Below are 24,884 nucleotides of genomic sequence, written 5' to 3' on the forward strand. Positions count from 1 at the left end.
AGAAAGAAGAAGAAAAGAAAGAAAATAAATTCAAAAAAAAAGGTTAAAAAAGAATAGGAAAAAAAAAAAAGGAAAAAAAAAATGAAAAAGAAGAAAAAAACAATTCAAAATTGTATAAAAAAGGGGGATAAGATATATATGAAACAGGGAAGGGATAATATATAATACAAAAGAGAAAAGAAAAAAAAAAGGGAAAAAAAAAATATACAAAAAGGTATAAGAAGTAAGATTGAATAAAACAGTGTCATTCGAGTTCCTTTTGTTTGTTTGGTTGATTTTTTTTTTTTTTTCCTTTTTTTATGAAGTAATCTTGAGCATAGAGCGAAGACCACGTTGGATCTCAGAGAGAGCCAGGTTTGTTTGTTCCATTTCGTAAGCAGTGTTGATGACGTGAGGTAATGTAGGGGAACCACGGGCATTAAAAACGGGAGGTAAAGGGAGAGAGGATGGAGCAGGGGCATTATTAAACGTAGGTCCAGCGTAAACTTGATCAACCAAACTGTGAAATGGGGTTAGGATCTGTCTGGATTCAATCCTCTGCTTACCTTTCAATAGGAACTATAGGACGTTTATGATTCGATTTCTTTTTCGAATGCTTGATAGGAATTACAATAGGTTCGGATTCTTCTGAAGAGGAGGAGGAGGAGGAGGAGGAGGAGGAGGTAGAATCATCTTCATACATCTTTTTATTCTTTCGACGATGATTTTGCTTCTTTTTAGGTTGTTGAATAGAATTGTTGTTGTGGTGCTTATTAGGTAAATTAACAGCAATAGGTGGATTGTTGGGTTTAGATGCAACAAAAGAGCGATTGTTGTTGTTGTTGTTGGATTTGTTGTTTTTTACATGAACGTTATTGCGGTGAGACATTGAATATGTTTTTTTTTTTATTATTTTTTTATAGTTGATGTGTTTTTTTTTTGTTTTTTTTTATATTTTTTTTTAACAGTTTTTTTTTTTGATAATATTTTAATGTTATTTATATGAGAGGGTAAAAAAAAGGAAAAAAAAAGAAGAGGTTGTTATATAAACGATTATATATTATACTTTGATTCTAATACAATGAATTAAAAAGAAAAAAGAAAAAGAGGGAAAAAAAAAAAAAAGTTTTTTTAAACCATTCATGAACTTTATCTGAGACCTTAATTGGGATGTATAATTACTATTGTAAACATTGACTCGATATTTGATTGGATATTATTTAAAAAGCTGAGTTGAATAAAAAAAAATTTGTGTCATTGCAAATTGAATTCATCGGACCAATGGCTTTTTATCACACCATTCATCTTGTAAAGTCTCGTTTCATCCTATTTAGTTGAAATCATCATGTTTGTTTTGATTTTATTTAGTTTTATTATAAATAAGCAAAATGTATGTCATCTTATTCTTATTTCATCCGTGTCTATTGTTACTCCGAAATAATGAAATGGCTTATAGAATTCAGGATAAAAATAACTTGTTTACAAAACAGCACATCTTCGTACGTATTTGCATTTAATAAATATTAAAATACCGATTTAATAAGAAAGGAGGAACAAGTCCTCAGTTACACCTTTTTTTTTCCCTTTTTTTTTTTTTATTATTTTTTTTTAAGCAATGTCACGACTACCAGGGTTAACGCTTGGATCACAAAACAAGTCAAAAGTAAAAAGAATATCAAGACAGCCTTCGATGGATTTAAGAAGACGAAAGACTTTGGAAATCAAAGAAAAAGAACCCACGTTTTATATCGGTGAACGAGTCGCTGTTGAATCAATGGGTATCGTTGGTACCTTAAAATTCCTTGGTGAAGCAGAATTCAAAGAAGGCTATTGGGCTGGTATTCAGTTGGATATTCCTGGCACAGGCAAAAATGATGGTTCTGTCAAAGGGTAATTCACCAACGTGATCGAAGCCTAAACTAACCCTCTTTTAGTCTTCGCTACTTTTCTTGTCCTCCCCAAACAGGCCTTTTCGTTTTGGCGTCCAAGCTGACCCCATTAGACCATCAGCAAGATTCTGATACATCAGTGCATTCTATCTCACCTCTTCCTGGAAACTATAAAAGCAATCAAGCTCCTTTACACACACCCGTCGCTTCACCCGTCTCATCCAATCGTCAAAGTATGCGTTCTTTACCTCAACTTCAATCCCCGACTTCCACTCATGACCGAGGCACACCGCCGTCACCTGCCATGACGCCCATCAACCATATTCCAGACGACGACGAGGACGAGCCGAGTGAGGTCGATGTCATCCAACTGAAAGCATTGCAGCATCGCGTGGAAACACTCGAGGCGGAGAACAATCAACTCAAACTTGAAAATTCGCAAACGAAAGCCAAGACGGCCTTTGAGCTTGAAGAACACAAAAAAGTCGTACAAGCACTCGAAATGAGCCATCAGGCAAGATCTCAAGACTGGGAGCAGAGCCAGGAAAAGACCAAGGCAGAGATTGAACGGCTAGAGACCAAGGTCCGTCAACTCGAATCAGAGCAAGCCAGCCTCTTGACCGAACGAGACACGCTGGCGACCGAGGTGGAGGAAGCCAAACGGTCCAAGGTCGAGGTCGAGCAGCGACTGAGCGTCCTGGAAGAGAAAGTGGCTGAGGCTCAGGCGGCAGCCGCGGCCGCACAAGAAAATGAAAAACGCTTGATCGAAAAGGCCCAGGCCCTTCAGCAGCAGCAGCAATTCTTTCAACCGGGTGAAGACGATCGAGCCTCGCGTCAGTTTCAGTTGGAGGTGGCGATGGAAGAGGCGCACGAAAAGATGAATTCGTTACGTGAGGCGGCTCGTGCCAAGGATATCTTCTTGACCACCCTTTCGGAACAGGTCGAGGTCCACAGAAATGCAGTGGAAGAAAAGGAGCGTGAGATTCAAAGGATCCAGGCCGAAGCGGATCGTCAGGGGCGTGAAAGGGATCGCGTCCAGAAAGAACTCGAGACACTCGAGGCCAAAGCGTCGAATCACAACGATTGCGTAGACAAGGCCGCGTTTGAACAACTTCAAGCAGAGTATCTTGCTCTAAAGCAGTCGGAATCCTCTAAAGACTCCATTCGAGAATTACAAGAGACGATCGAAGAACTGAAGCGGGCTGGTATGGAAAGTATCGAGCTCTATGAGAGCTCGGTCGAGATGCATCGTGCTGAACTCGATTCGTTGAATGCAACTCTGGCAGATGAATGCCGTAAGGTGGCCTTGCTCGAGGCGGAGCGAGACGAGTTGCGTACCGCAGGTCGCGAGACGATCGACGCCTGTGATGCCACGATGGCTGAAATGAAGGCAGAGCATGAACGTCTGGCACAAGAGCAAGAGTTGAAGTGTCAAGGACTTCAAGCTACCATTGATGACCTGAAAAAAGAGATTGAGCTGTTGATGACTACACAAAGGAGTCTGAAAGATGCTGATGACGTTTGGGAAAGTGAGCGCAAACGGCTGACAGAGCAAGTCGCGGCCGGTACAGAGGCGCTCGAAAAAGAAATGGCAATCAATGCTCGTCTGAGAAAAGAAATCGAGGGTCTCGGCGAACAATTGAAAAAAAATGAAGGCTTAGAAAAAGAAAAGGCTCGGTACGAAGAAGAATTGGGCGAGTTACGAGCAAGATATGATGAACAGCAGCAATTGGCCCATGGTCAATCTCTTGATGATGCACGCTTGGCTGTTGAAAAGCAAAAAGAGATGGAAAATGAACTGGCAAGAATGACGGAGCAAAAGGAAAAGTTAGAAAGAGACTTGCAAAACATGACAAGCTCTGAAAATATTGAAAAGTACAAGTGTGAAATTGATCAATTGCGAGCAGAGAACGCTGCACTGGCAAAACAAAAGGACTCAAAAGAAAGTCAGCAGATGATCGACTCACTCAGAACAGAAAATAAGCATCTGATGGATAAACAGAAGCTACTGGAAGAAGCTCACAAGCAAACTGAACTGGAATGTTTGAAACTGATGGAAGAAGTAGAAAAACTACATCAAACAGAACAGCAGCAACCGACCGTCATTCAATTGGAGGGACTGACGGAGGATGAAAAGATAAAAGAACTTTCGTATCTTTTACAAGATAATCAAAAGAAGATGGATCAATTGATAATTAGTCACACAACTGAATTAAGAAAGTGCAAAGAAAGGGAAGAAGAAGAAGAAAAGGAATACAAACGACATGTTGCTAAGCTAAACCAAGATATTTCTGAATTGGAAGGCTTGATTGAATCCAAAATATTCAGAGAAGCTGATTTGGAAGAAGCCCTGGAGAATGAACATAAAATGGTGGAAAGGCTACAAAGAGAACTTGAGGATTTGAAAGAGGAATTTGCTACAAACAGACGAGAAGAGAAGAAGTGGGTGAAACAAGTTGCAAAAGAAGAAGAAAGCGGACCTTATTGTGAAATTTGTGAAATTTATGGCCATGATTTAATTAGCTGTAAAGCTGTGACGATTAGTGATTTGTAATATGCCCAAATGCTTTACTTGTACATTTCTTTTTTCTCTTTATACTTGATATACCATACACTCATATACACTCATATATACAATATATATACCATTTGTATATTCCCCTCTTCTCTCCCTTTTTTTTTTTCTTTCTTTCAACAGAAACCAATAAATTCGGAGATACAATTGTATAACGACATTACCCTCTCCTTTGTACACATACAATAATAAAAATTTTAAAGAAAAAAAAATGAATTGGTGAATAAAAGTTCCTTTTTTTTTGCTGTTGTTGTAATTGTACTTGTAAATAATAAAGAAGCAAATTAAAATAAAATAAAACCGTGAATAATTAAATATGGTAGATTGTAACACTGTTTAACTTAAAATAGATATTAACAAGGAGGGAAATACAATTTTATGTAACAAAAAATTATAAACCGTTTTTTTTTTCTCTTTTATTCCATCTTTTCTTTTCTTTTTTACTTTCTTTAAAGATGTGTGATTTAAGTGATTCTCGTATTATTGAAGCTTATAATTCAATTGTAGAAGAAGAAAGTGCCAATTGGTAAAGTATGATGATTATAGCAAACAATTTTTTAATCTTGCAACAGGCTAATTCTTGGCTATCACGACACTCGAGATGTCATTTCTTTATATTCTTCAGGTTCTGGTGGATTAGAGTAAGCACAATTAAGATGATTACTTTAATATTCAATTAGTCTGTAAAATAGTGAATTTCGTAACCATTTGAGTGATGAAGTCTTGTATGGTTTCGTTAGAATAGAGGATAAAAACATCCTGATTACTTGGGTATCTGAACATGTCAGGTAAATTGATCATTATCTGTAAAGGTTTATTTATTTACTCTTACACAAAAAAAAAAAGTGGCGTGAGAAGAGCACGAGCTTTAGTACACAGTCGATCGGTCGCATCTCTATTGAAGCTGCATCATGCTCAAATAACTGCTTCAAACTTGAATGATTTAAGTGACGCTAATATTCGTACTCGCCTTAAATTAGGAGAACAGCAAGTGGCCACTCGCAAATCATCTTCCTCCCTCACAGACCCAAAGCAAAAGAGAGCCTCTCGTCAGCAATCAGGCATTCCTCTTCCTCAATCGCCTACAACACCCTTACAAAGAAAACCCTCTGTGGAAGATGACTTTGTGGAAGCAAATGAGACACTACCTAATGAGGATAGTGACGATACTACAAAATTGGAAATTGATGACGACACACTGATCAAGAGACAAGAGGAAGAAAGAAAGAGAAAAGACCAAGAGGCCAAGTTATTAGAAGAGGAAGCTAAAAGAAAATCAGAAGAAGAACAGCAAAGGAGGGCATTGAAAAGAAAGCAAGAAGAAGAAGAAGAACAAAAGAGAAGGGCAGCAGCAGAAGCAGAAAGACAACGTATGGCTGCTGAAGCCGAAAGACAAAAGATGGCTGCTCAAAAGGAAGCTGAAAGACAAAGAATGATGGCTGAAAAGGAAGCAGCAAGGAAATTGGAAGAAGAAAGATTAAAAAAGGAAGCAGAAGAGAAACGTCAAGTGGAAGAAAAGAAGAGATTACAGCAGAAATTATTAGAAGCAGAGAAAAACAAGGACGTGGTCCTTTCGGGATTCATATCCGTTCAACCTAGTGGAAGTCCGGTAAGTGATTGGAATATTCAAGTAGTGCATTTATTCATCATCAACCTAGTTTTGGAGACGCAGATATTTTACGATTAAAGGAAAAGCAATGGCCCTTTATAGAGATGAATTGAGCAGGTCGCCTATTCAAGTGCTCGACTTGAGCAGTGTGACAAGATTAAATAGCGTGAATGTTGATATTGAAACATTTGTACCAAATGCATTTGTATTAGAAACAAAATTAAATGGTTCTTATCAATTATTTGCAGATGATAAAAAGGGAATGGAAACCATCATTACTGCCCTTCAAACTGTTATTTAAAAAAAATAATTTATTTAATAATAAACCCTAGTCCTCACTTGTATTTACTAATGCTTCTCTATCATTGTTTACTCCTCTATTGATCTTCAGCTTGAAACTACTGATCAAATCCAATTCATCTTGTGCTCTGTGTGTTCCATGACTTGAGAAAGAGGTTGATTTATCGCGTTTAAAATGCATACTATTGGATCTTGAGTGCTCTATGAAATAGAAATGTGAATTCCTCCCTTTTTTTATATATAAAAGTAGGTGTGGTTACCTGATGCATCTATAGAATCAATGCTAGATTGATCTTCCCATTTAACTTCTCTCTCATTTTTTGCTGTTGTATTTCCAGAAGAAACATTATCTGAATGTGGTCTTCGCTTTGTTATCTCTTGTGCAACACTATTGTTCAATCGCTGTTTGACAATCATTGTTTGACTTCTTTTTGCTGTACTAGCATAACGGCTGATGCCAGAAAATGGAGCAGCAAATAAATCAGCAGCACCTGGTTGATTGTCATGATTGTGGTGAGTTATTGTCGCATCATTCTCATCATCATTGTTTTCAAACATTTGAAATACACTGTGAGATTTGATAGGTGATTGACTGATTGACGTTCCTTTTTCTTCATCTATTCGCAATCCGGCGACTTCTTCCTCTAAGGATAAGGATAAAGCTGATTCGCTCTTTGGATTATGGAGTAATGCGATGCCAGAGCAGATACATAGAAAGCCGAGAACACAAGTAGCAATGTTCACACCAGATGTATCAAACCCTTTATAAAGAAGCACGGAACTTACGATAGTTAATGTAGTGAAAATAACATAATAAGTGGGAGTGACTAGTGCTGTATTAAACAAATTGAGTGCCTTGTTGAGGTAAACTATTTCAACGAGAAGTGTGACAATCACGATTCCCAGCACAATATAAATGAACCAATTCGTAAACTGATTTTCATTCTTGTACGTAATCGAATGAACAATAGCTGAACCAAGACCTTGAGTAAACACAACCGAGATAGATCCAATCAAGGAACATACTACAATGTAAACCAACATGTTTTTTTTACCCCATCTAGGTCCACAGTAAAATACTAGGAAAAGTGAAATACAAACAGCCAATCCTGCATAAACGAGAAATCCTAAAGAAAGAAAATGTAAAAATAAAAATAAAAAAGGTGGTCATCTTTTTTCCATTTCTTTTTTTTTTTTACCCACAGAGAGAGCCGATTTTTTAAATGTTTCAATTGTTGTATCTGCTTGACTTTGTTCAGGTGCATGTAATACAATGATAATGGCTCCCAAAATACATTGCAAGCACCCAATCTTTCCTTGAAAACTCAGCTTTTCTTTTAAAAATATTGATGATAGTACAGCACTAAAACATAAGCCATTCAATATCTTGTTCTATATTCTTATAGTTTACCTAATAACTACACTAAGTGCGCCCAAGGGAGTGACCAGAATAGCTTGTGTAAAAGCATAAGCAATAAAATTACATAATTCTCCAACAATCACTATATAACTTTCAATGTTTATCATTTTACTGTTGTTTTATAATATTTTTCAGCCAAATTTATTTACTTAGAATCATTCCTGTCCACCACATGGCAGATTTTAAATATGTATATCCTTCTCCAGCCACACCGCCTTTAGAGAGAGAGAGAAAGGGGAAAAAAGCCAGGTTAGATTGCTATTTCATGTATTTTGTTGAAATTACCTGATTCATTAGTGGACTGTAAGAGACCCTTTTTCTTGAATACAAAACTACTTCCAATAAATACACCTAAGCAATCAAGTTAATATGAAAATAGACAAAGAATCTGAATTTACCACTTGCAACTGCTAAAGTAACACCAATTCCTTTATATAAACCAGCTTGTGCACCTGTTGTATCTGCACCAAAAGGATTAGATGTTCCATTGATTGAACTCATACTGAAAGAAGTATAAAAAAAAAGGGAAAGAGAACAAAGAAAAATAGAATAAAAGAAACTTTAATATAACAAACTGCGTGGCTGAATATACGCGCATTGTCGTGTGTAACATACTGGGATTATATCATGGCTGCATAACCAGCAATAATTTAACCACATCTGTGTTGTGGTATGCTTATTCAGGAGAAAGCTAACCAGGCAAAATCTCTCTTGTTTTATTACTGAAAAAAAAAAAACAAGAAAAAAAAAAGATGTGTTGTTTCATTAGCTGTCTGCTTTTTCATTAATTGCAATAAGGTACATAGGTGCAGGGATTCAATGATCTACATCGGATGCAAAGGAACTTCATAAAACTATCACACTACATTACATTTCATTTTCATGAAATTCAAAAAAAGGGGTTTGTGTAATAGTACAAGTGTTAAATAACTCTGCTTTCATGTATTAAATATATCAGTTGAGAAAGTAGTTTTATATTATTATTATATTATTTCTTTAGTAGAAGGAAAATCAAAGGTATGCTTATTGCTCTATATCAAACCATAAAATGCAAATTGCATGATTACCAAAATTGTATTATTTATTATAAAGAGTGTGACAATAAGTTGAAGCATAATTAAAAAATTTTGAAAAGCATAGCACAGATAATTTAAAGGAACGAGTGTTGGAAGGACACAACAGCAGATATAAACAAAAGAATGGAAAGGCTTGTAAAAAAAAAAACAAGAATAGATTATTCTCTTGCATCGGAAGACAAGTAAAGGCTGCGAGATAGATGATCTACTACTCTGTCCTCATCCCATATCGAGTCTAGATCGGCTTTACTGGCATTAGGTTTTTGAAAATAAGAAGGCTCAGGCCCGAGTTCAAAGCCATCCACATAACCCAAGTCATCAACACAACCAAAGTCTTCAATGAACCCAGGATCGTCCACATGGCTTGTACTGTAGACGCTTGCCAATGGGGGAGAGAGGGGACTGTTGTCTGGAAAGTCACGTCGGTAATATTCTCCAGGTGTTGGTGGTAGTTGAGATCCAAAGGAATGCGGCTTTCCTCCTACTGTATCACTTTTGCTTCTAGGCAAATAAACATGGTTCATTGAAGGACTTGTATAGCCATTTGAAGAAGGAGGCGGTGACATAGATCGAGCATAAAAATCGTAGTTTAATATAGTAGATCCTCTGACCAGTGGATGGTGAGAACTTGGTTGCTGGTGAAAATAAGATCCTGAATTTTTTCTGCTTCCACGAACACTGCTGCTAGTACTACTGCTAGCTAAGCTTCCACGACGACTGCCACCATCTGTTCTACCACCCATCGTGCTCAGCTTAAAGCTGTCAACTGAATTTGCTCTTCCCTGAAGACGAACTTGAGCAGTGGCCAGTTCCTGAGCAGCCGTTTGAGCCTGTAACTGAAACTCCATATCACGATTCCTCTGCTCTATAAAATGTCTTGTGTTCTTTCGAATTGCGATCATCAATGAACCAATCACACCGTGAATGCTCTTTAACGCGAGCTCACACGATTTACGTTCTTGGACAAGCATCTCAAGTTCGTGTGTTTTTGCTCGCTTTTTCTCTCCGGAAACTGTGTGAATCAAAAAGAATTGTGCTTCATTTTGTGAAATGACAAGCTCTTCAACACGATAAGCAAGATAACGAAGCTGAAATCGAAGGTCATTGCGTGGAATGGGCATATCAATCACCTGGGTAGCTGATTCTTGAATCACTTTGACAAGATATCGATAACCTTCGATTGTAATCTATATAAAAAAAAAAGGGAGTTGGTATATGTCTTGTTGTTCTCATACTATATAAAACCTTTTGTTTCTTACACTATTATCGTCAATAATGATTGACTGAAGGACCCGATTTGTCTTTAATGCTCTTGACAAAGACAATGCACCCGCATCACCTATATTTAAACCAGATATATCCAGATATTGAAGTGAATTGTTGTGACGAAGGCCATAAAGAGCTCTGACTACAGCGTTTGTAAATGATGATTTTGTCCCACTTGAATTAAAAGGAGACCTAGGCAATTTGCATTTTTTGTAATTCAACTCGAGCTCTCGGATGACCATGTTTCGTTCAAAAAAGGATGTCAACATACGAACAGTATCTTCAGAAATTTCTTCCTTTTCACGTAATTTAATGTCAGAAAATATCAAGTGGGTAATGGTCTGGTTGTCCCTTAGGCAATCAATGAATTCACGCAAAGTCGAGTCATCCCATTCGATACCAGCAAAGGAGATAGAAGATGGACCTTCACCTTGCATAATAGCAGAATAGAGCTTGGGAAGATGCATGATCTCTTTCATAACTGGATTTTCTGCCAAGTTGAGATGCATTTGCCGATTACCAGATCGACTGATGCTACATAAGAGTTCATATACATAACCGCCATTCAAACCACAGTTAACTAAGTGAAGTGCTTCGATAGTGCGAAAAGAAGTCATCTGAATCCACTTGCAGAGTCTTGCTACAGTATCCGTACTTAGTTTGGATCCACTAACATCGAGTTCTCGCAGACGGCTGGTTTCCAAACCAAAGTCGTATTTTAAATTAAGCAAGTCATATCCACGCATACGCAAGATTTCCAGGTGTCTAAAGGTACTGATGATTTTTGCAACCAGATTAGGGTTGATCGTTATATCTTGAGCGTCTGTCGAGAGGTCCAAGCTAATCATTTGTTCTGGATTCTTCTCCATCAAAGTCCACAATACCATCTCAACCATGTCTTTTTCAAGCCCACATTCATGCAAGTAAAGCTCCTTGATGGATTTTTTATGTCTTCTGATGCCCTCGATTAATTCTTGAAAGTCAGCTCGGGATATCTTGTTTTTACCCAAACTCAGACGACTCAAGTTGGTTTCCCCAGATTGCATAGTTTTGCCTATAATGGCTATTGCTGATGATCTTTTCAGTGTACCATCAAAAGATTGCATGCCAATACAGCAGTCTGTAAGATCCAGCTTACGAAGTGATTTTGTACTAGTTAAAAGACTGTACAACTCATTGGATAAAACGTTTTCTTCATTCAAAGGGTGGTTAACATGAAAGGTCCAGCCATCATTCGGTTCCACCTTCCAACTTTCTAAAGAATCCAAAGGATGACAAGCAAAGCATACTTCTTGGAAAAATGTCTACAAAGATCAAAAAGTTAGTTCCAATCATTGCTTTTCTTTTTCTTTTTGCAGCAGATGGAGCTCTTACATTGGCTTGAATTGTTTTGAATAAAGCTAGCAATTCATATTTTTGATAAGTTGATGGTGATTCGTTTATTTCATTAGGCGGTTGTAGAGCAAATAGCTTTTCTTTTGGTGGACCAACGATAGTAAAGTTGAAGCGAGATTTGTTTAAGTTGAGAGCTGCTGTATATGCACGCAGGATTATATTGAAAGTTTGAATTTCTTCATCATCATGACCTGTGATTTCATCCTCAGGATCTGGAGCTATTGCAAATGGCATAATGTGAGCCTTCTTGATATGATCAGGGACATCGAAGCGAAAGAGTGATAAAGAGGAAGGACTTTGGATGATGGAGTCAATTGAACGATAAAGATAGCGTACAATGTCTTCACAAAAGGTAGAAGCAAACACGAGTTGTCGACTTCGTTTGTTAACCTGTCGCACCTCAATGCAAACTGTATCATCCGAACCTTCATACCGGATAGACTGAATTGACAGATAGCCAAATCGATCACGCTCAACAGCCTTTAGGTATTCATCATCTGTGACTGTTACCGGTAAAAGATAGAAGCTGAATTTTCCAAAGACAAGAATGACTGGTAAGAAAAACTCTCGAGGCATATCACCACTGCCTGCTTTATATCGCTTTTCTTTAAATACGACCTTGTACATTTTCATATCATCTGTGTTATCGAATATATCTTTCTGCTTTGATACGCGATCAACTGCTGCGTGGCGCTCTCCGGAAGACACGGTTTCCATAGAGATATGATAGACACTGATAGCTTCACGAAGAGCTTGCATCCACTGTGTGCATTCCTTGCTTGTGTCGACAGTCAAAACATGGGACATTGTTTGAAGTGATTGAGGATGTAAAAAGTCGATGCGGAATGTATTCACAGCTGTGACAACGGCATGGACAGCGTATATATCTGAAAGATTCATAAAGATATGGTCCTTATCAATACTATTGTTGTTCTTCTTGCTGTTGTTAGGTTGAGTCGTGCGATGTTCAAAGACATCAATCTCTGCCTTTGCCTTTTGTGCCGATTTATAAACCAGCAGGTACCGATGCGTCAAAACAAAATAGGAACGTCTTGTCTTGTTCAAAATACCCTTATCTGGCTTATAGGTAGCATCCCCAGCATAGAATACTCTAAGTGGGTTTGATTCAGCTTCAAAAAGTCTGTTTGTAGCCCTCTGCTGCATTTCTTCTGTGGGAGGAAAGATAGGATACCTCTTTATCTCCTCTTCCGGGCATTGATTTAACCTATGCTGAGATCGTCCACTTGATGAAGATGTAGTAGGTAGTGGTGGCAGTGAGAAATTAGATTCGACAAACGTGTTCCTTGAGCTGTACTGACCATTAGGCACATAGGCACCATTGCTGACTGCGCTTTCAATGCTGGGTTGATAATAATGATATTCATTTGGTGGAATTCTGGAAGGCGAGCTCGGTATTTTGCGTAAGCTATCATAATCATTGCCCGATTGATAGTCTGAGACAAAAGATGGTGAGGTTGGATGTGCCCTGTTGTTTCGAGTTGATCCTCGAGAATGCATTGAAGAGGACGAAGAAGATAAGGAAGATAAGGTAGAAACTGCTGAAATAGAATCCGATCTTTGATTATTGTTTATTCTTGTATTATTAACAGATAAAAAGTTCCTATTAGGATAAGAAGACATTGATTTATCCAAAGGAAAAAAAGAAAAAGAAAAAGAAGTATAAGTTTATTCTTAAAACGAGTATGAGTAAAGAATCCAATGACAAATGGCCGTAAGATTGTTTCACTGTATTGTATTTATTTTGACTTTTGTACGAGCTTTCATTTTTTAGCCAATGAAATGAAATAAATAATACGCATGGTAAAATCTCAGCGTTGTCATTGTATCACACGTGGATCATCCAGTTTACTTTTTTTTAGTTGGAAAAAAGAGAAGGGGAAAAAAAAAGAGCATGTGCTATATTTAACTAGTTTATTTTAAAGGAGATCTCATCTTTAAAGACGGTTGAAATTGGGCATCTTATCAATAGCGCCAATACCAACGACTGCAGCTTCTTTTTCTAAATGTTGCTTAGCAACACGACGTACATCGTCAACCGTAACTCTAGATACTAATTCTTCTACTTCTTTTGGTGACATACGTTCTCCTGAAGTTAGCAATTGACGACCAATATCTTCAGCAATAGGTGTACTACCATCAAGACTTAATAAAAGACCTGCCTTTAATTGTTGTTTTGCACGTTGTACTTCTTGTTCTGTAACTGATGTACATAAACGATTCCATTCTCTCTTTGTTGCTTGTAATAAATCATCAATGCGATCTTTGTTTTCTGTAATCATATAAATTCCCCAAAGTCCAGTATCTTTATAAGAGGTGTTGAAAGTCATGAAGGAATTTGCAAGTTGATGGTTGTGTAATACAGAAGACAGGCGTGAGTCCATTTGTCCAGTAGCACCCAAAGAACGATCCCATGAGCCAATAATAGATTGCATTACAAGCAGTGGGAAGTAATCAGGTGAAGTCCAACTAGCACCTTCAACGGCAACAGCTATATATGCTTGCTTAGATTTAGGGTCGTGTAATCTGAATTCATCTCCTGTAAAAACTGCCTTCTTCATTGCACTCTTGCTTGTTGATTCATTTAATTTATTAGGTAAACTGCCAAAATGGTTCTCTGCTAATCGAACAAGGGCATCATGATCTACACCGCCTGCACCCACCAAAATCATTCTTTCTCCTGTATAGTTGGTCTTGATATAATCAGACAAATCTTGACGTGTCAAGGATTGAATATTCTCTTTGGGTCCCAAAATAGTCAAACCCAATGATTCATCTTTAAAGGCTGTAGCATGTAAATGGTCAAAGACGACCTCTTCCATCTGCTTTTCTACCTCTTCTTGTTCTCTAAGGATAACATCTCGCTCTCTTTCAATTGCTCCTGGATCTAGTCTAGAATTCTGAAGGATGTCAGATAAAATTTCAACAGCTTGTGGTACGTCATATTTAAACGCCTTTGCATAATAAACTGTTTGTTCACGCGAAGTGTACGCGTTCAAATGTCCACCCATATTTTCGATTTGAAGTTCCAAGTCTCTTTGAGATCTTACTTTGGTTCCCTGAATAAATAAGTTTAGAATAAAAAGTTAAAAAAAGTAAAGATGCATGTACCTTGAAAGACATGTGTTCTAAAAAGTGAGCAGAACCATTATTTTTCATATTCTCGGCTCGAGATCCAGCGTCGATCCATACACCAACAGTGGCTGTTTGGCATGCGGGGTTTTCTTCTGTTGCTACTGTAAATCCATTTGGCAAAATCGTTTTACGTAATGTAGGAAGTAAATTAGTAGAAGTAGCCAAGCTACGACGGATCTATTATGAAATGTTAGAAAATACAGCAATAAAAGTAGCATTGACATATAAACTTACGAGACCAGTGTTATTTAAAATAGGTTTTGTAAGATTAGAAAGTAAGAATTTAGAGGCCATTTTACTTAGGAAAAAAAAAAAAAAAATAGGTACAAAAGATTTTAGCAGGGAGCTGCGCTTAATTTAAATCCAGAAAAAAAGTCATGCTGAATAAGCATCTTTCATTGGGTGAATAACGCACAAGTGCCATCTCAAAATACCAGATACAGGAATACTATTTTATTCGTGCATGTTTTACATAATACAATTGATTTAGATTTTCATTTCTAGTAGTCTTAATCAGCTTTTGAAAAAAAAGTTATTATGTCTATTGTCAATTGTAGGTTTGTTCCGTTTGAAATTGCTTCATGTAACCAATATCAATAAAGACGACAACTATATTAGGAATATCAATGTTGTTGCATTTACCTAATGCATTACCTTAAGGATTATTTATGACTTATGTGATCTAAGCTCTTATTCCTGTACACTATGCCATTTTATTTGCTTAAGGGTAATAATTAAGATTAGGATTTGAGCTTTTCTTGCTTCTGCACAAATAAAAAGCCTTAATACACAAGCCTGCTTTTTTCTACATTAATTTCATACCTCAGTGTGCTTTGTTGCTGGTGTAGATTTATTTGGGTAAGTCAAAGCATCTGTATCCTTACTTAAAGAATATCTAACTTTGGGTATCTCAAGTCATAACATCTTAGGCATTCTAAACTTTCCTAAAAAATATCAGTGGAGAATACAATATCTGTAAAATTGTCTGAATTTTTGGCTATATTATAGTCCTCTTTCATATGCTGAGATAAATATACATGTCTTGCGATAAACAGATGCAATACTGTCGTAGTTATTGAAAATAGTGTGTGTACCGTGTACTTTATTTTTCTTGAAAGACTTGGGATTACCTAATGAAATACATGTACATTTATCATTGATAGCTTTGCGTGTGATGTACAAGGATGTATGAGCTTTAAAAAATCAGGATAATTCAAGAAGGGAAGGAGTTTCTAGTTTTTATATATGTAAAATGTAGATAGTCGCCCGTGGTTAATTAATATTCAATAAAGCTAGTTCAATCGTAAATAAGCATAATCAAAATGGATAAAATATAGGTACCAGTTAATAAGAACAAGAATATACTACGTTAAAGGCAAGCTTCAAACAAAGAAACAGACTCATTACCTAATGTCAGTAATCAGAGCTAAAATAAAATGAAAAAAATGAAAGAAATGCTCATTATTTCTATAGCTGAAACGATGCACCATTTTTCATGATCACAAGTAAGGAGAAAAATCTGGAAATGCCTATATTTGTTACTGTGGGCAGCAGTAATGAGTTAGAAGCTTTCATAGTGATCATAACAGACATAGGCTGCTAAAATATCTCAACACTTTACTCATATTCGTATCAGATTATATCTCAAATTCTCTTCTTTTGTAAAATATAAAGACATCCCTTCGACCAGGATACTTTTTAACAAAGCCTAATCAATAATTATCCTCAAAGAGTACTCTAGTTGATTTATTCAATTTGTTTAATAGTCTTATGTAAGCTTCAAAAGTGCTTATGATCAACAGTTTTGCTAACGGGCTTTACAAGCTTTGATGTCTTTCTTCACAGAACCACAAGCACAACCATGAAATTGAATAGCAGTAAAAAAAAAAAAAAAAAAAAAAAAAAAAAACTCAAAATCACTGGTTTTTGCTGTTTTTTTCCCAAAAAAAAAGTTTATGTAGCATCTTGAACGCCTGTTGTTTTACATCAATTAACGTCATAGATGTATATCAATTGAGCATCAAGTATGTTGCGTGTAGATTGCGTCAATTTGTGTATTTACCCTGTAAAAAAATAAAATTGATTAAAGGTCTATGTTTTCATTAAAACAAATAAAATAAGATGGCCCTTTTGGTCTGCTTTTAATAGTTGTGACAACAGGCTTAACAAACAACTTTACTTCCTCTCTTGTAACTGATCAATCAACAATAGATTTGTATTCGCGCTTTGTTAGTAGAGAGGAAGAGCATACATAAGCAAAAGAATTATTAAAAAGCCATGACAACAACAATTGCTGATTTTTGTTTTATTTTTAATACATTAATATTTACCATAGGTATATATTGTATCTGTATGAATCACCTAATATCTAAGGAATGAGGTTACCTTAGAGATGTAACAAAATGACTAGTGATTGCATATATCATCTTTTAGTTTTTTTTTAAACCATGAACATATCTAAAAGAGCACAGGCATAGTACTTCTACCATTTTAAGTTAGGAAGTAAACAGATCTACAGTCAGTTAATAAAAGTTCAATCATTGGCAAACGATAAGATAAATAAGTTACAAATATTAAAATATTGAATGTTTTGATGAAGCTAACATGAAAGCATTCGTTTCAATAGAGCTAATTTTCAAAAAAAAAAAAAAAAAAAAAAAACTTTCTATTTGTGTTTCTGTTCATGAGAAATGGACTGTTATATTAGACACGAAATACTTAAAAAAATAAAATGAAATATTTGTTTCTATTTTTGCTTTGTTTTCTACTTTAACAACATTTTTCTTTTAGGATGAATAAGTGGCACTGTAATGTAGAAAGTTATACAAATATATCACAAGAAAATCAGAATTGTAAAGATAAATCTAAAAAAGCTAAAAATATGACTGGAAGCGCATCCAAATATACTCAGTTTTCAGAAACACAAAGCAATTCGAATGAAATTTTGTTAGATTTGGACGACCCACCAGAAGGAATAATAAAAACATCCATAGTTCCCTTTCAATTTAATTTGGTTCAAGCCAATATCATGTCTACTATGGAAGAGACATTTGGGTTGGATTTATCAAAATCACAGCAAAAGAAGATTGTACTAGAAGAAAAAGAAAGTAAATGCCCTCACTTATTATCTAACAAGAAAGAAGGTATCAAGACGCTTGAAATCCATTGTACCTTGAGTGACCTTGTAACCGATGATGATGATACAGTTATTAAAAGCGGGTTCATCCACATACCTCAAGTACAACAGCAGCATCAGAGACAAAGCAACAAGTTATGTAATCCAATATTCTCTTTTGCGGATTTCATAGAAGAAGAAAAGAACAGCAGAAATATGAGCTAAATATAACCCCAATATTCCTAATTTGAATCACTACTACTGAAAAATAAGATGGATTTTAGTGTATGTCAAGGTACTATGCTTATAACCCCAAAAGGTCAGGCACATAATTACAAAAAGAAATACATAATAAGCTAAACTATCTTTAGCATAACTTGTTCAAGTACATGCTTACAAACGACAGTCTTTCTTAATAAAAGCCGATCTTTATTATGTTCATCTAGATCAGCAATAGTCTACTGTAAACCTCATTTAGTAACGTAAATTTATATATTCTTATTTTACAGTGTTATCAGGCACAAAAACACTTCATTTCAAAACTTGAAAATGCTTCTTGTAATAACAAGAACTCTATTTTTTCTCAGCCAACTTTAGAATCCCGTACCAATGATTTTGTAAAAACATGCCAATTTTTCCCTTTTTTTTTTCCCTCTTTTATCTTGAACAATGGATATTGCTCGACAGCTAATTCAACAAAGCAACTTGGCTAGTCTTTTAGGCTTACATTTAGTACGATGAGAATAAAAACCACTTTTTTTTAAAAGCTAACTTTTCAAAAGAGTCTTTCACTTTTTGGCTCCATTGCCACTAATCCCACATACAACCTTCCAATCTTCTTCTTTGGAACTTGGGCCTATAACTATCGTGATTCAAACTCACCTTTAAAGACAGTAAAATACATGCATAAAGCTGTTTTTATCCTTGTTAAACTTCTTTTTTTGTTTGCAAGTTTACTTTAATTCTAGGACTTAGTGTATTATTGGATTTAATATGGTTTTATTTGCACAGTGGAAATCCTCAAGGGGAAAGTGGATACAAATTTGCTATATTGTAAGTTTACGTATGCAAGGCATCCCATGGACAATGATTTAATATATTCGTTAGCTTTAATACAGTAAGCTTTATTTTCAAGGTACACACGAAAAAAACAGACAAAATTTCTTTTTTTAACAAAAAAGGGGAAACTATAGCCAATTTCTATCTATGCAAGTATGGCCAATCTTCAAGAAAGAGGGGACTCGATTAGTGCAGGAAGTAAAATATAAAAACAAGTCATTTATACTAGACTAATTATTATATAGATTGGACTGAAGCACCAGGAGCATTTCCAGCAGGTGGCTATCAAAACGTTCGTGACGGAGACAATACTGATTTTGCATAAAATAATAAAACTATATTTTAAATGAAAACAAAGTAACGCATGTAAATGGCGGTTTTCTTTTTCTAGGTAAGGACAGTCATGTTTCTTATATATTTCAGTAGGTATGCTCTATAATTTGCGTAGCAGTAAATCCATTGCAATAAATAGATTCATGTTAAAAGACGAATATTTTTCACTTTTACAAGAACGGAATAAAACAAACAGCATGTATGAGCTGCAATATTCCTGTGTAGCACCTCACTTCATATACCCTATCAGTATCCTCCACACTTGATCAATAAAGAAAGGCGAAGTTTTGCTTGTACACTACTTCCACCATCAATTGGACCTTTAATAAAATATAACGTTTAAACAAAAATAATTGCTTATTTTTTCGAGCTTTATTTGATCCTTTGTTTGAGACCCCATTGGTCACTTTTTTGCCATTGTTTTGAAAATTTGGTTATTTTTCTGAAATTCATTTGGGTACCTCTTAATAATACATCTAAAGCAAAACAATAGATACAGGAGATCAAGTAAGAATGATGAGAGCTTTAACAACCATTATGCATATATTACTTTTTTTTTGAAGATAAAAATACAAGACATTCCCATTACTTTAAACAGCAGTTTGACCAATTGAACTCAATACATAAATCATTCATCATACTTTAATAAAAAATCATCACTAAATACTTCATTATATTTCTTGAAGAAATTTTAAAACACACTTTCCTTTTTCTTCCGCGTTCCATTATGAATTCTACTTCAGGATCAGTTTCAGTTTGATCTAGTGCAGAGAATATCAGACTCCAAATGTGCATCAATTACGTTGTAACTTGTTAATACTTGGGATTTGGTTTGTATTGAAGTGATATAGATTTGTTTAGTTGTGGTTTGAAGCCTTGAATGACTTGAGTTTAGTTAACTTGATTGAACGTTTAATAGTTCTTTTGATAGAGTAATTTGGCTTTAAGTAGTGACCATCAGAGCTTTATTTTCCTAACGTATCACTGTTATTTTATTTCAAGTATGGCTCCTAAAATGAAATAAACAGATATTATTGTAATCGGGGCTCACCATCTTAAAAATCAATGACGTATACATCTCATTAATAATGTTTTCTCACTCACTACTCTTTGTCTTCTGTGTATTAAACTCGCTAAATCAAACATAAATGATGATCTTTGAACGATGTATATTGACGGTCTAATTATCGCTTTATAAAAACCATTACTTGCTTACATTGGCTTATTGAGGCTATATTGCAACATAATTATTCCTATCTTTATTCAATCTTCTGTATTGATCTCCGTTTTTGGTCATGACTAATGTTTGAGATGTGGGTTTATTGATACAGCGTCTAGAATCTAATTAAAGGAGTTATTAGTCACGTACGATTGCCTTTTGTGCTATTCTCTAAGATAGAGTATCTAATTATTCTGTGTTAAGGCTCTAGTAGTAATGAATGTTTTGTCCCAATAGACAATTGCCAACATGCTTTTATTTATTGTATATGTTTGTTATTTTATTATGTATAGTATACACTCTATTAGTTATACATAATTGGGTATTCTACAACATAAATGAACAGCCTTAGTAAAAATTTGCGCAGTTGTGTAATTTATGAGGCCAAACACAGGGAGTCCGGTTTGTGTGGTCTCAAATTTCCAATAGTGTAGCCTAGATTTTTCATGTGTGCATGAAATAATTATGTTTTGTGTAAGCTATATGGTAGAAATTTTGGATTCATGTATACCTTTTCTTACACATTAATACTCATATTTCGATTGTTGGTCATACCTATAATAATTTTAGTTACCTCTGATCCGGCCCTCAATGTGGTAAATGAGTTTATAGTGCATGTTTATTAAATCTTGTTTTTGGCACGCGGTTATATGTAACCAAATTTTGCTAGGGTTAAGTCAAAGGTAAAAGAAAGAATAATCTAAAAAAAAAACCCTAAGATTCTAAGGGCAAAAATGAAATGGAATAAAAAAGCTAGGGTTAGACATTAGAAAGCCATCGAATCAGATATTGTTCAATGGACCCTGGGATATCTTCTACTGAGGAATCATGATTCATCTGATCTATCTGTAACAGAATATGGAGCAAAGAATATGCTATCTGATACGCCGGGTGGAAAGGGCAGTCGGTAATTTGAGCGGACGAACAAGAAGCAAGTTGAAAATAAATGAAACATGATCTTTTAAGCGTTCTGGGAGCATGAGTTGACGATAAACAAAGAAGCACTGAATTGCATGATTTTTAGTAAAATACTCGGCATGGGAGTCGAAGACAAAGCGTGATGTAGCTGGGTAGTCATACAAGGCGCCATCGTACGCACCTGCTCCGTTCAGCATAGGTTACTGGCAGCCAGAGAATTGGATTTACACATATTTTTGGGTGGCAGAGGGAAAGGGGCTTTGTATCAGGTTTGTATCGACAACTGTCCGATAAGGTTTTTAGGAATATATGCTTCTGCTTCTGTAATTCTGACACTAAAGTCAATGACTTCAAACGATTATATGGCACCAAGAGCAGTCTTTGAAACAGCTCTGGTGGATGGCATAACAAAAATTATTGGTTCTAACGTTTGGACCAGGCTTTCCCTATGGTCATGTTGGTATTGAAGCCAGACTCACCATTAAAAGCATAATTGTTGTGGTAGTCAGTTCCCTCAGTAGTCCATTCAGTAACCCAAACTGCCTGAGCTTCGATAGTTTTAGGTCTATTTCTTTGGGTTAAATGGCGAGTAAACGCTCTTTATGCTGAAGTTGTATTCACCTTTCATAAATTCAGCCACTCTTGTCTCCTTTTCAAGGACGCCATCCTTAGGGTTTGTTTTGTATTCTACCCTCCATTTTCGAGCTGTATATGTGCGCTCGTTTGCAAGTGTACAAGCTTTATCATGTTTGTGGCCTTTCTCAAAAGTGTAATAAATGTACATTTTTCGTTGATGACTTATATATTTTTTATACTCAGTAGCCCTATCTTTCTTTGCAGGTGCATCCTCCATGACACTAATAGTAGCACTTTCGGAAAGATCCAATATATTAATCTTTATATATTTAATAAACGTCTGAAGAGTTTTAAAGCTTTGAAAGACAAAAGGAAGAAAACTCATCAACAACTATAGATTCTCTGCCATTGTTGCAGATGTTTTTTAGGCCATCCTCAGTGTAAAATCGCTGTTTAGATATTCTTTGGAGCTCGTTATTAAGAGGCACCCAAATGAATTTCAGAAAAATAACCAAATTTTCAAAACAATGGCAAAAAAGTGACCAATGGGGTCTCAAACAAAGGATCAAATAAAGCTCGAAAAAATAAGCAATTATTTTTGTTTAAACGTTATATTTTATTAAAGGTCCAATTGATGGTAGAAGTAGTGTACAAGAATAAGAAGGTTGAACAATGCCATTTTCTTTTTTTTTTAAGCATCATCTCATAACTCCGTCTTTTTTTTTTTTTTTTTTTTTTTTGAAAGTATTTTTACGCAGAAATATGGGACCTAGAAAGCCTTTGGATGAAGATTACATTGACATTGACGACACATATGATGAACACCAGGACGATACTAATACAGGAGGTTACGCTTGGGAAGAAGAATATAAAAGAAGTTGGGATGTACTTCAAGAAGACGCAGAAGGAAACTTGAGTAGCGTGGTTTCTCAATTACAACAACAACGGAAACGTAGAAGGTGAACAATATAGCAACGGAGAAATAAGAAGAAACTGATGTGTTTTGCTTAGATTATTAAAAGATACAGATGTAATTCAGAGAGGCATTATTCGGCATGTATTCATCATTATTGATCTTTCAGAAGCCATGAACGAAAAAGATCTTCGTCCAAGTCGTATTGAATTAACCTTGACTTACGCTCAACAATTCGTAGTTGAATTCTTTGATCAAAACCCCATATCCCAACTGGGTATTATTATCACGCGAGACGGTATTGCAGAGAAATTGACTGAATTGAGCGGGAACCCAACGGATCATATCAAGGCATTAAAGTCTAAAAAGAACACAGAAACAAGCGGAGAACCCTCACTGCAGAATGCGTTGCAATTAGCTAGAGCAAGTATGCTTGGTGTGCCGAGTCATGGTTCAAAAGAAGTATTACTGATCTTTGGATCACTGACTACATGTGATCCGTCTGATATACATGATACAATTGATTTATTAAGAAAGGAATTGGTAAGGGTGAATGTTGTGGGTCTTGCGGCAGAGGTACAGATTTGTAGGGCATTGAGTAAAAAGACAAAAGGTGATTTATGAAAGGAAATGAGTTATTGTCAATATCTGATAGAATAAAATCTATAGGAACATATGGCGTAGTGTTAAACGAAGCTCATTTTAAAGACTTGCTATTTGAGGTTGTGCCGCCACCAGCAGTGATGCAAAATAAAAATACATCTAATTTGATAAAAATGGGATTTCCTAAAAGACTTGTGGAAGATAATGCTACTTTTTGTGTTTGGTATGCAACGATAACAGAAAAAAAAAAAAAAAAAAATGACGTTTGTATTAACACTTGTCCAGCCATTCAAAATTAACTATGGGAGGTTATATATGCCCTCGATGCAAATCAAAAGTGTGTGAATTACCAAGTGATTGTGATATTTGTGGGTTGACACTTGTTTCATCACCTCATTTGGCAAGATCATATCACCACTTATTTCCAGTTGATAATTTTGATGAAGTAAAGAATAATATAAGGTAAGCGTCTATTTATGATTCAAAATAAACACTCATTTTTTTTATGAATAGTGGGTATGCAACACATTGCTTTTCTTGTCTAAGTCAGTTAGATAAATCAGAAGTAGTAGGCGGAAACAGATTCTCATGCCCAAAGTGTAAACAAGAGTTTTGTGCAGAATGTGATATATTTGTACACGAAGTATTACATAATTGTCCTGGCTGCTGGAGTGTTGGAAAACAAACCAATTAAAAAAGTTTGCAAACCCTAATTTATGAAACGCAGCTAAAATTTCCCCTTTTTGACATATAAACAGAATTCCCCATGCAAAATAAATAGTTATCAATGGCGTTCTCTTTTTTTGTGCATTCTTTTTTTTTGTTTTTTTTTTTTTTTTTTTTTTTTTTTTTCTAGAGTAATGTTGCTGAATTTACCATCTGAAATACTTTTATATATTATTTGTTCATTTTTATCAAGTAAAGATTTAGCATCTTTACGCCTTGTATCAAAAATACTTTGCCATTATTGTGATGACCCATCGAATTGGAAATTCATTTACTTAGAGCCACCTAATACAAAACTCTGGCAATTGAATGAATTAAAATCAATCATTGATCCACACAAAGATCACATTTATTCTATTCATATTTGGGGAGTGCGTGATTCAATTGTGCAATACATTCTATCTCATTGTTCAAAGCTAAAGCATCTTACAATATGTGGATGGACCACGCTATCAGACCATAGTCTGCATCTAGCACCCAACCAGCTATTAGAATTAAAATCGATCAAGCTAATAGGCTCAGCCAATAGAACCAATCATGTGTCTATAGATGCCTATACACTTGCAAAATTCATTCTGCAATCACCTCAACTGAATCACCTTGTGTTTGGATGCCAAACTCATGTTCACGCAGACACATTCTTATCTGAACTCGAAAAGCAGCCATCAAGATCTCATCACTTGAAGTCTTTTACGTTGGCTACCAAAAAGACTTGGAATAAAGATCATCTTGTTCGATTCGTTGACATTTATCCAATGAT

General features: G+C 35.6%; 11 protein-coding genes across 11 annotated transcripts; 5 read left to right on the plus strand and 6 right to left on the minus strand.

Moving 5' to 3' along the window:
* Nucleotides 1–297: 297 nt before the first annotated feature.
* RO3G_04330 (uncharacterized protein) lies at nt 298–868 on the minus strand (the record flags this gene model as incomplete). The annotated part of the gene is made up of 2 exons (XM_067658920.1): nt 298–499; nt 546–868. The coding sequence occupies 2 exons, from the start codon at nt 866–868 to the stop codon at nt 298–300; spliced, it is 525 nt and encodes a 174-aa protein (XP_067515021.1).
* A 726-nt stretch (nt 869–1,594) lies between these two features.
* On the plus strand, nt 1,595–4,422 carry RO3G_04331 (uncharacterized protein; the record flags this gene model as incomplete). The annotated part of the gene is made up of 2 exons (XM_067658921.1): nt 1,595–1,869; nt 1,914–4,422. The coding sequence occupies 2 exons, from the start codon at nt 1,595–1,597 to the stop codon at nt 4,420–4,422; spliced, it is 2,784 nt and encodes a 927-aa protein (XP_067515022.1).
* Nucleotides 4,423–4,898: 476 nt separating this feature from the next.
* Nucleotides 4,899–6,353, plus strand: RO3G_04332 (uncharacterized protein; the record flags this gene model as incomplete). Its single annotated transcript, XM_067658922.1, has 5 exons — nt 4,899–4,969; nt 5,016–5,084; nt 5,136–5,231; nt 5,290–6,052; nt 6,102–6,353. 5 exons carry the CDS (start codon nt 4,899–4,901, stop codon nt 6,351–6,353), a joined length of 1,251 nt encoding a protein of 416 aa, XP_067515023.1.
* A 370-nt stretch (nt 6,354–6,723) lies between these two features.
* Nucleotides 6,724–7,396, minus strand: RO3G_04333 (uncharacterized protein; the record flags this gene model as incomplete). Its single annotated transcript, XM_067658923.1, has 2 exons — nt 6,724–6,740; nt 6,793–7,396. The coding sequence occupies 2 exons, from the start codon at nt 7,394–7,396 to the stop codon at nt 6,724–6,726; spliced, it is 621 nt and encodes a 206-aa protein (XP_067515024.1).
* Nucleotides 7,397–8,123: 727 nt separating this feature from the next.
* Nucleotides 8,124–8,273, minus strand: RO3G_04334 (uncharacterized protein; the record flags this gene model as incomplete). Its single annotated transcript, XM_067658924.1, has 1 exon — nt 8,124–8,273. One exon carries the CDS (start codon nt 8,271–8,273, stop codon nt 8,124–8,126), a length of 150 nt encoding a protein of 49 aa, XP_067515025.1.
* A 733-nt stretch (nt 8,274–9,006) lies between these two features.
* Nucleotides 9,007–13,150, minus strand: RO3G_04335 (uncharacterized protein; the record flags this gene model as incomplete). Its single annotated transcript, XM_067658925.1, has 3 exons — nt 9,007–10,035; nt 10,108–11,418; nt 11,489–13,150. 3 exons carry the CDS (start codon nt 13,148–13,150, stop codon nt 9,007–9,009), a joined length of 4,002 nt encoding a protein of 1,333 aa, XP_067515026.1.
* Nucleotides 13,151–13,464: 314 nt separating this feature from the next.
* RO3G_04336 (uncharacterized protein) lies at nt 13,465–14,956 on the minus strand (the record flags this gene model as incomplete). The annotated part of the gene is made up of 3 exons (XM_067658926.1): nt 13,465–14,586; nt 14,639–14,839; nt 14,897–14,956. 3 exons carry the CDS (start codon nt 14,954–14,956, stop codon nt 13,465–13,467), a joined length of 1,383 nt encoding a protein of 460 aa, XP_067515027.1.
* Nucleotides 14,957–17,543: 2,587 nt separating this feature from the next.
* RO3G_04337 (uncharacterized protein) lies at nt 17,544–18,002 on the plus strand (the record flags this gene model as incomplete). Its single annotated transcript, XM_067658927.1, has 1 exon — nt 17,544–18,002. One exon carries the CDS (start codon nt 17,544–17,546, stop codon nt 18,000–18,002), a length of 459 nt encoding a protein of 152 aa, XP_067515028.1.
* Nucleotides 18,003–18,991: 989 nt separating this feature from the next.
* Nucleotides 18,992–19,161, plus strand: RO3G_04338 (uncharacterized protein; the record flags this gene model as incomplete). Its single annotated transcript, XM_067658928.1, has 2 exons — nt 18,992–19,034; nt 19,082–19,161. The coding sequence occupies 2 exons, from the start codon at nt 18,992–18,994 to the stop codon at nt 19,159–19,161; spliced, it is 123 nt and encodes a 40-aa protein (XP_067515029.1).
* Nucleotides 19,162–21,729: 2,568 nt separating this feature from the next.
* On the minus strand, nt 21,730–22,090 carry RO3G_04339 (uncharacterized protein; the record flags this gene model as incomplete). Its single annotated transcript, XM_067658929.1, has 2 exons — nt 21,730–21,854; nt 21,928–22,090. 2 exons carry the CDS (start codon nt 22,088–22,090, stop codon nt 21,730–21,732), a joined length of 288 nt encoding a protein of 95 aa, XP_067515030.1.
* Nucleotides 22,091–22,644: 554 nt separating this feature from the next.
* RO3G_04340 (uncharacterized protein) lies at nt 22,645–24,281 on the plus strand (the record flags this gene model as incomplete). Its single annotated transcript, XM_067658930.1, has 6 exons — nt 22,645–22,841; nt 22,894–23,393; nt 23,465–23,621; nt 23,684–23,860; nt 23,912–24,041; nt 24,255–24,281. 6 exons carry the CDS (start codon nt 22,645–22,647, stop codon nt 24,279–24,281), a joined length of 1,188 nt encoding a protein of 395 aa, XP_067515031.1.
* Between the last annotated feature and the right edge of the window lie 603 nt (nt 24,282–24,884).

The sequence above is a fragment of the Rhizopus delemar genome, genomic scaffold (genome assembly GCF_000149305.1).
Source record: "Rhizopus delemar RA 99-880 supercont3.3 genomic scaffold, whole genome shotgun sequence".
Classification (NCBI taxonomy): domain Eukaryota; kingdom Fungi; phylum Mucoromycota; class Mucoromycetes; order Mucorales; family Rhizopodaceae; genus Rhizopus; species Rhizopus delemar.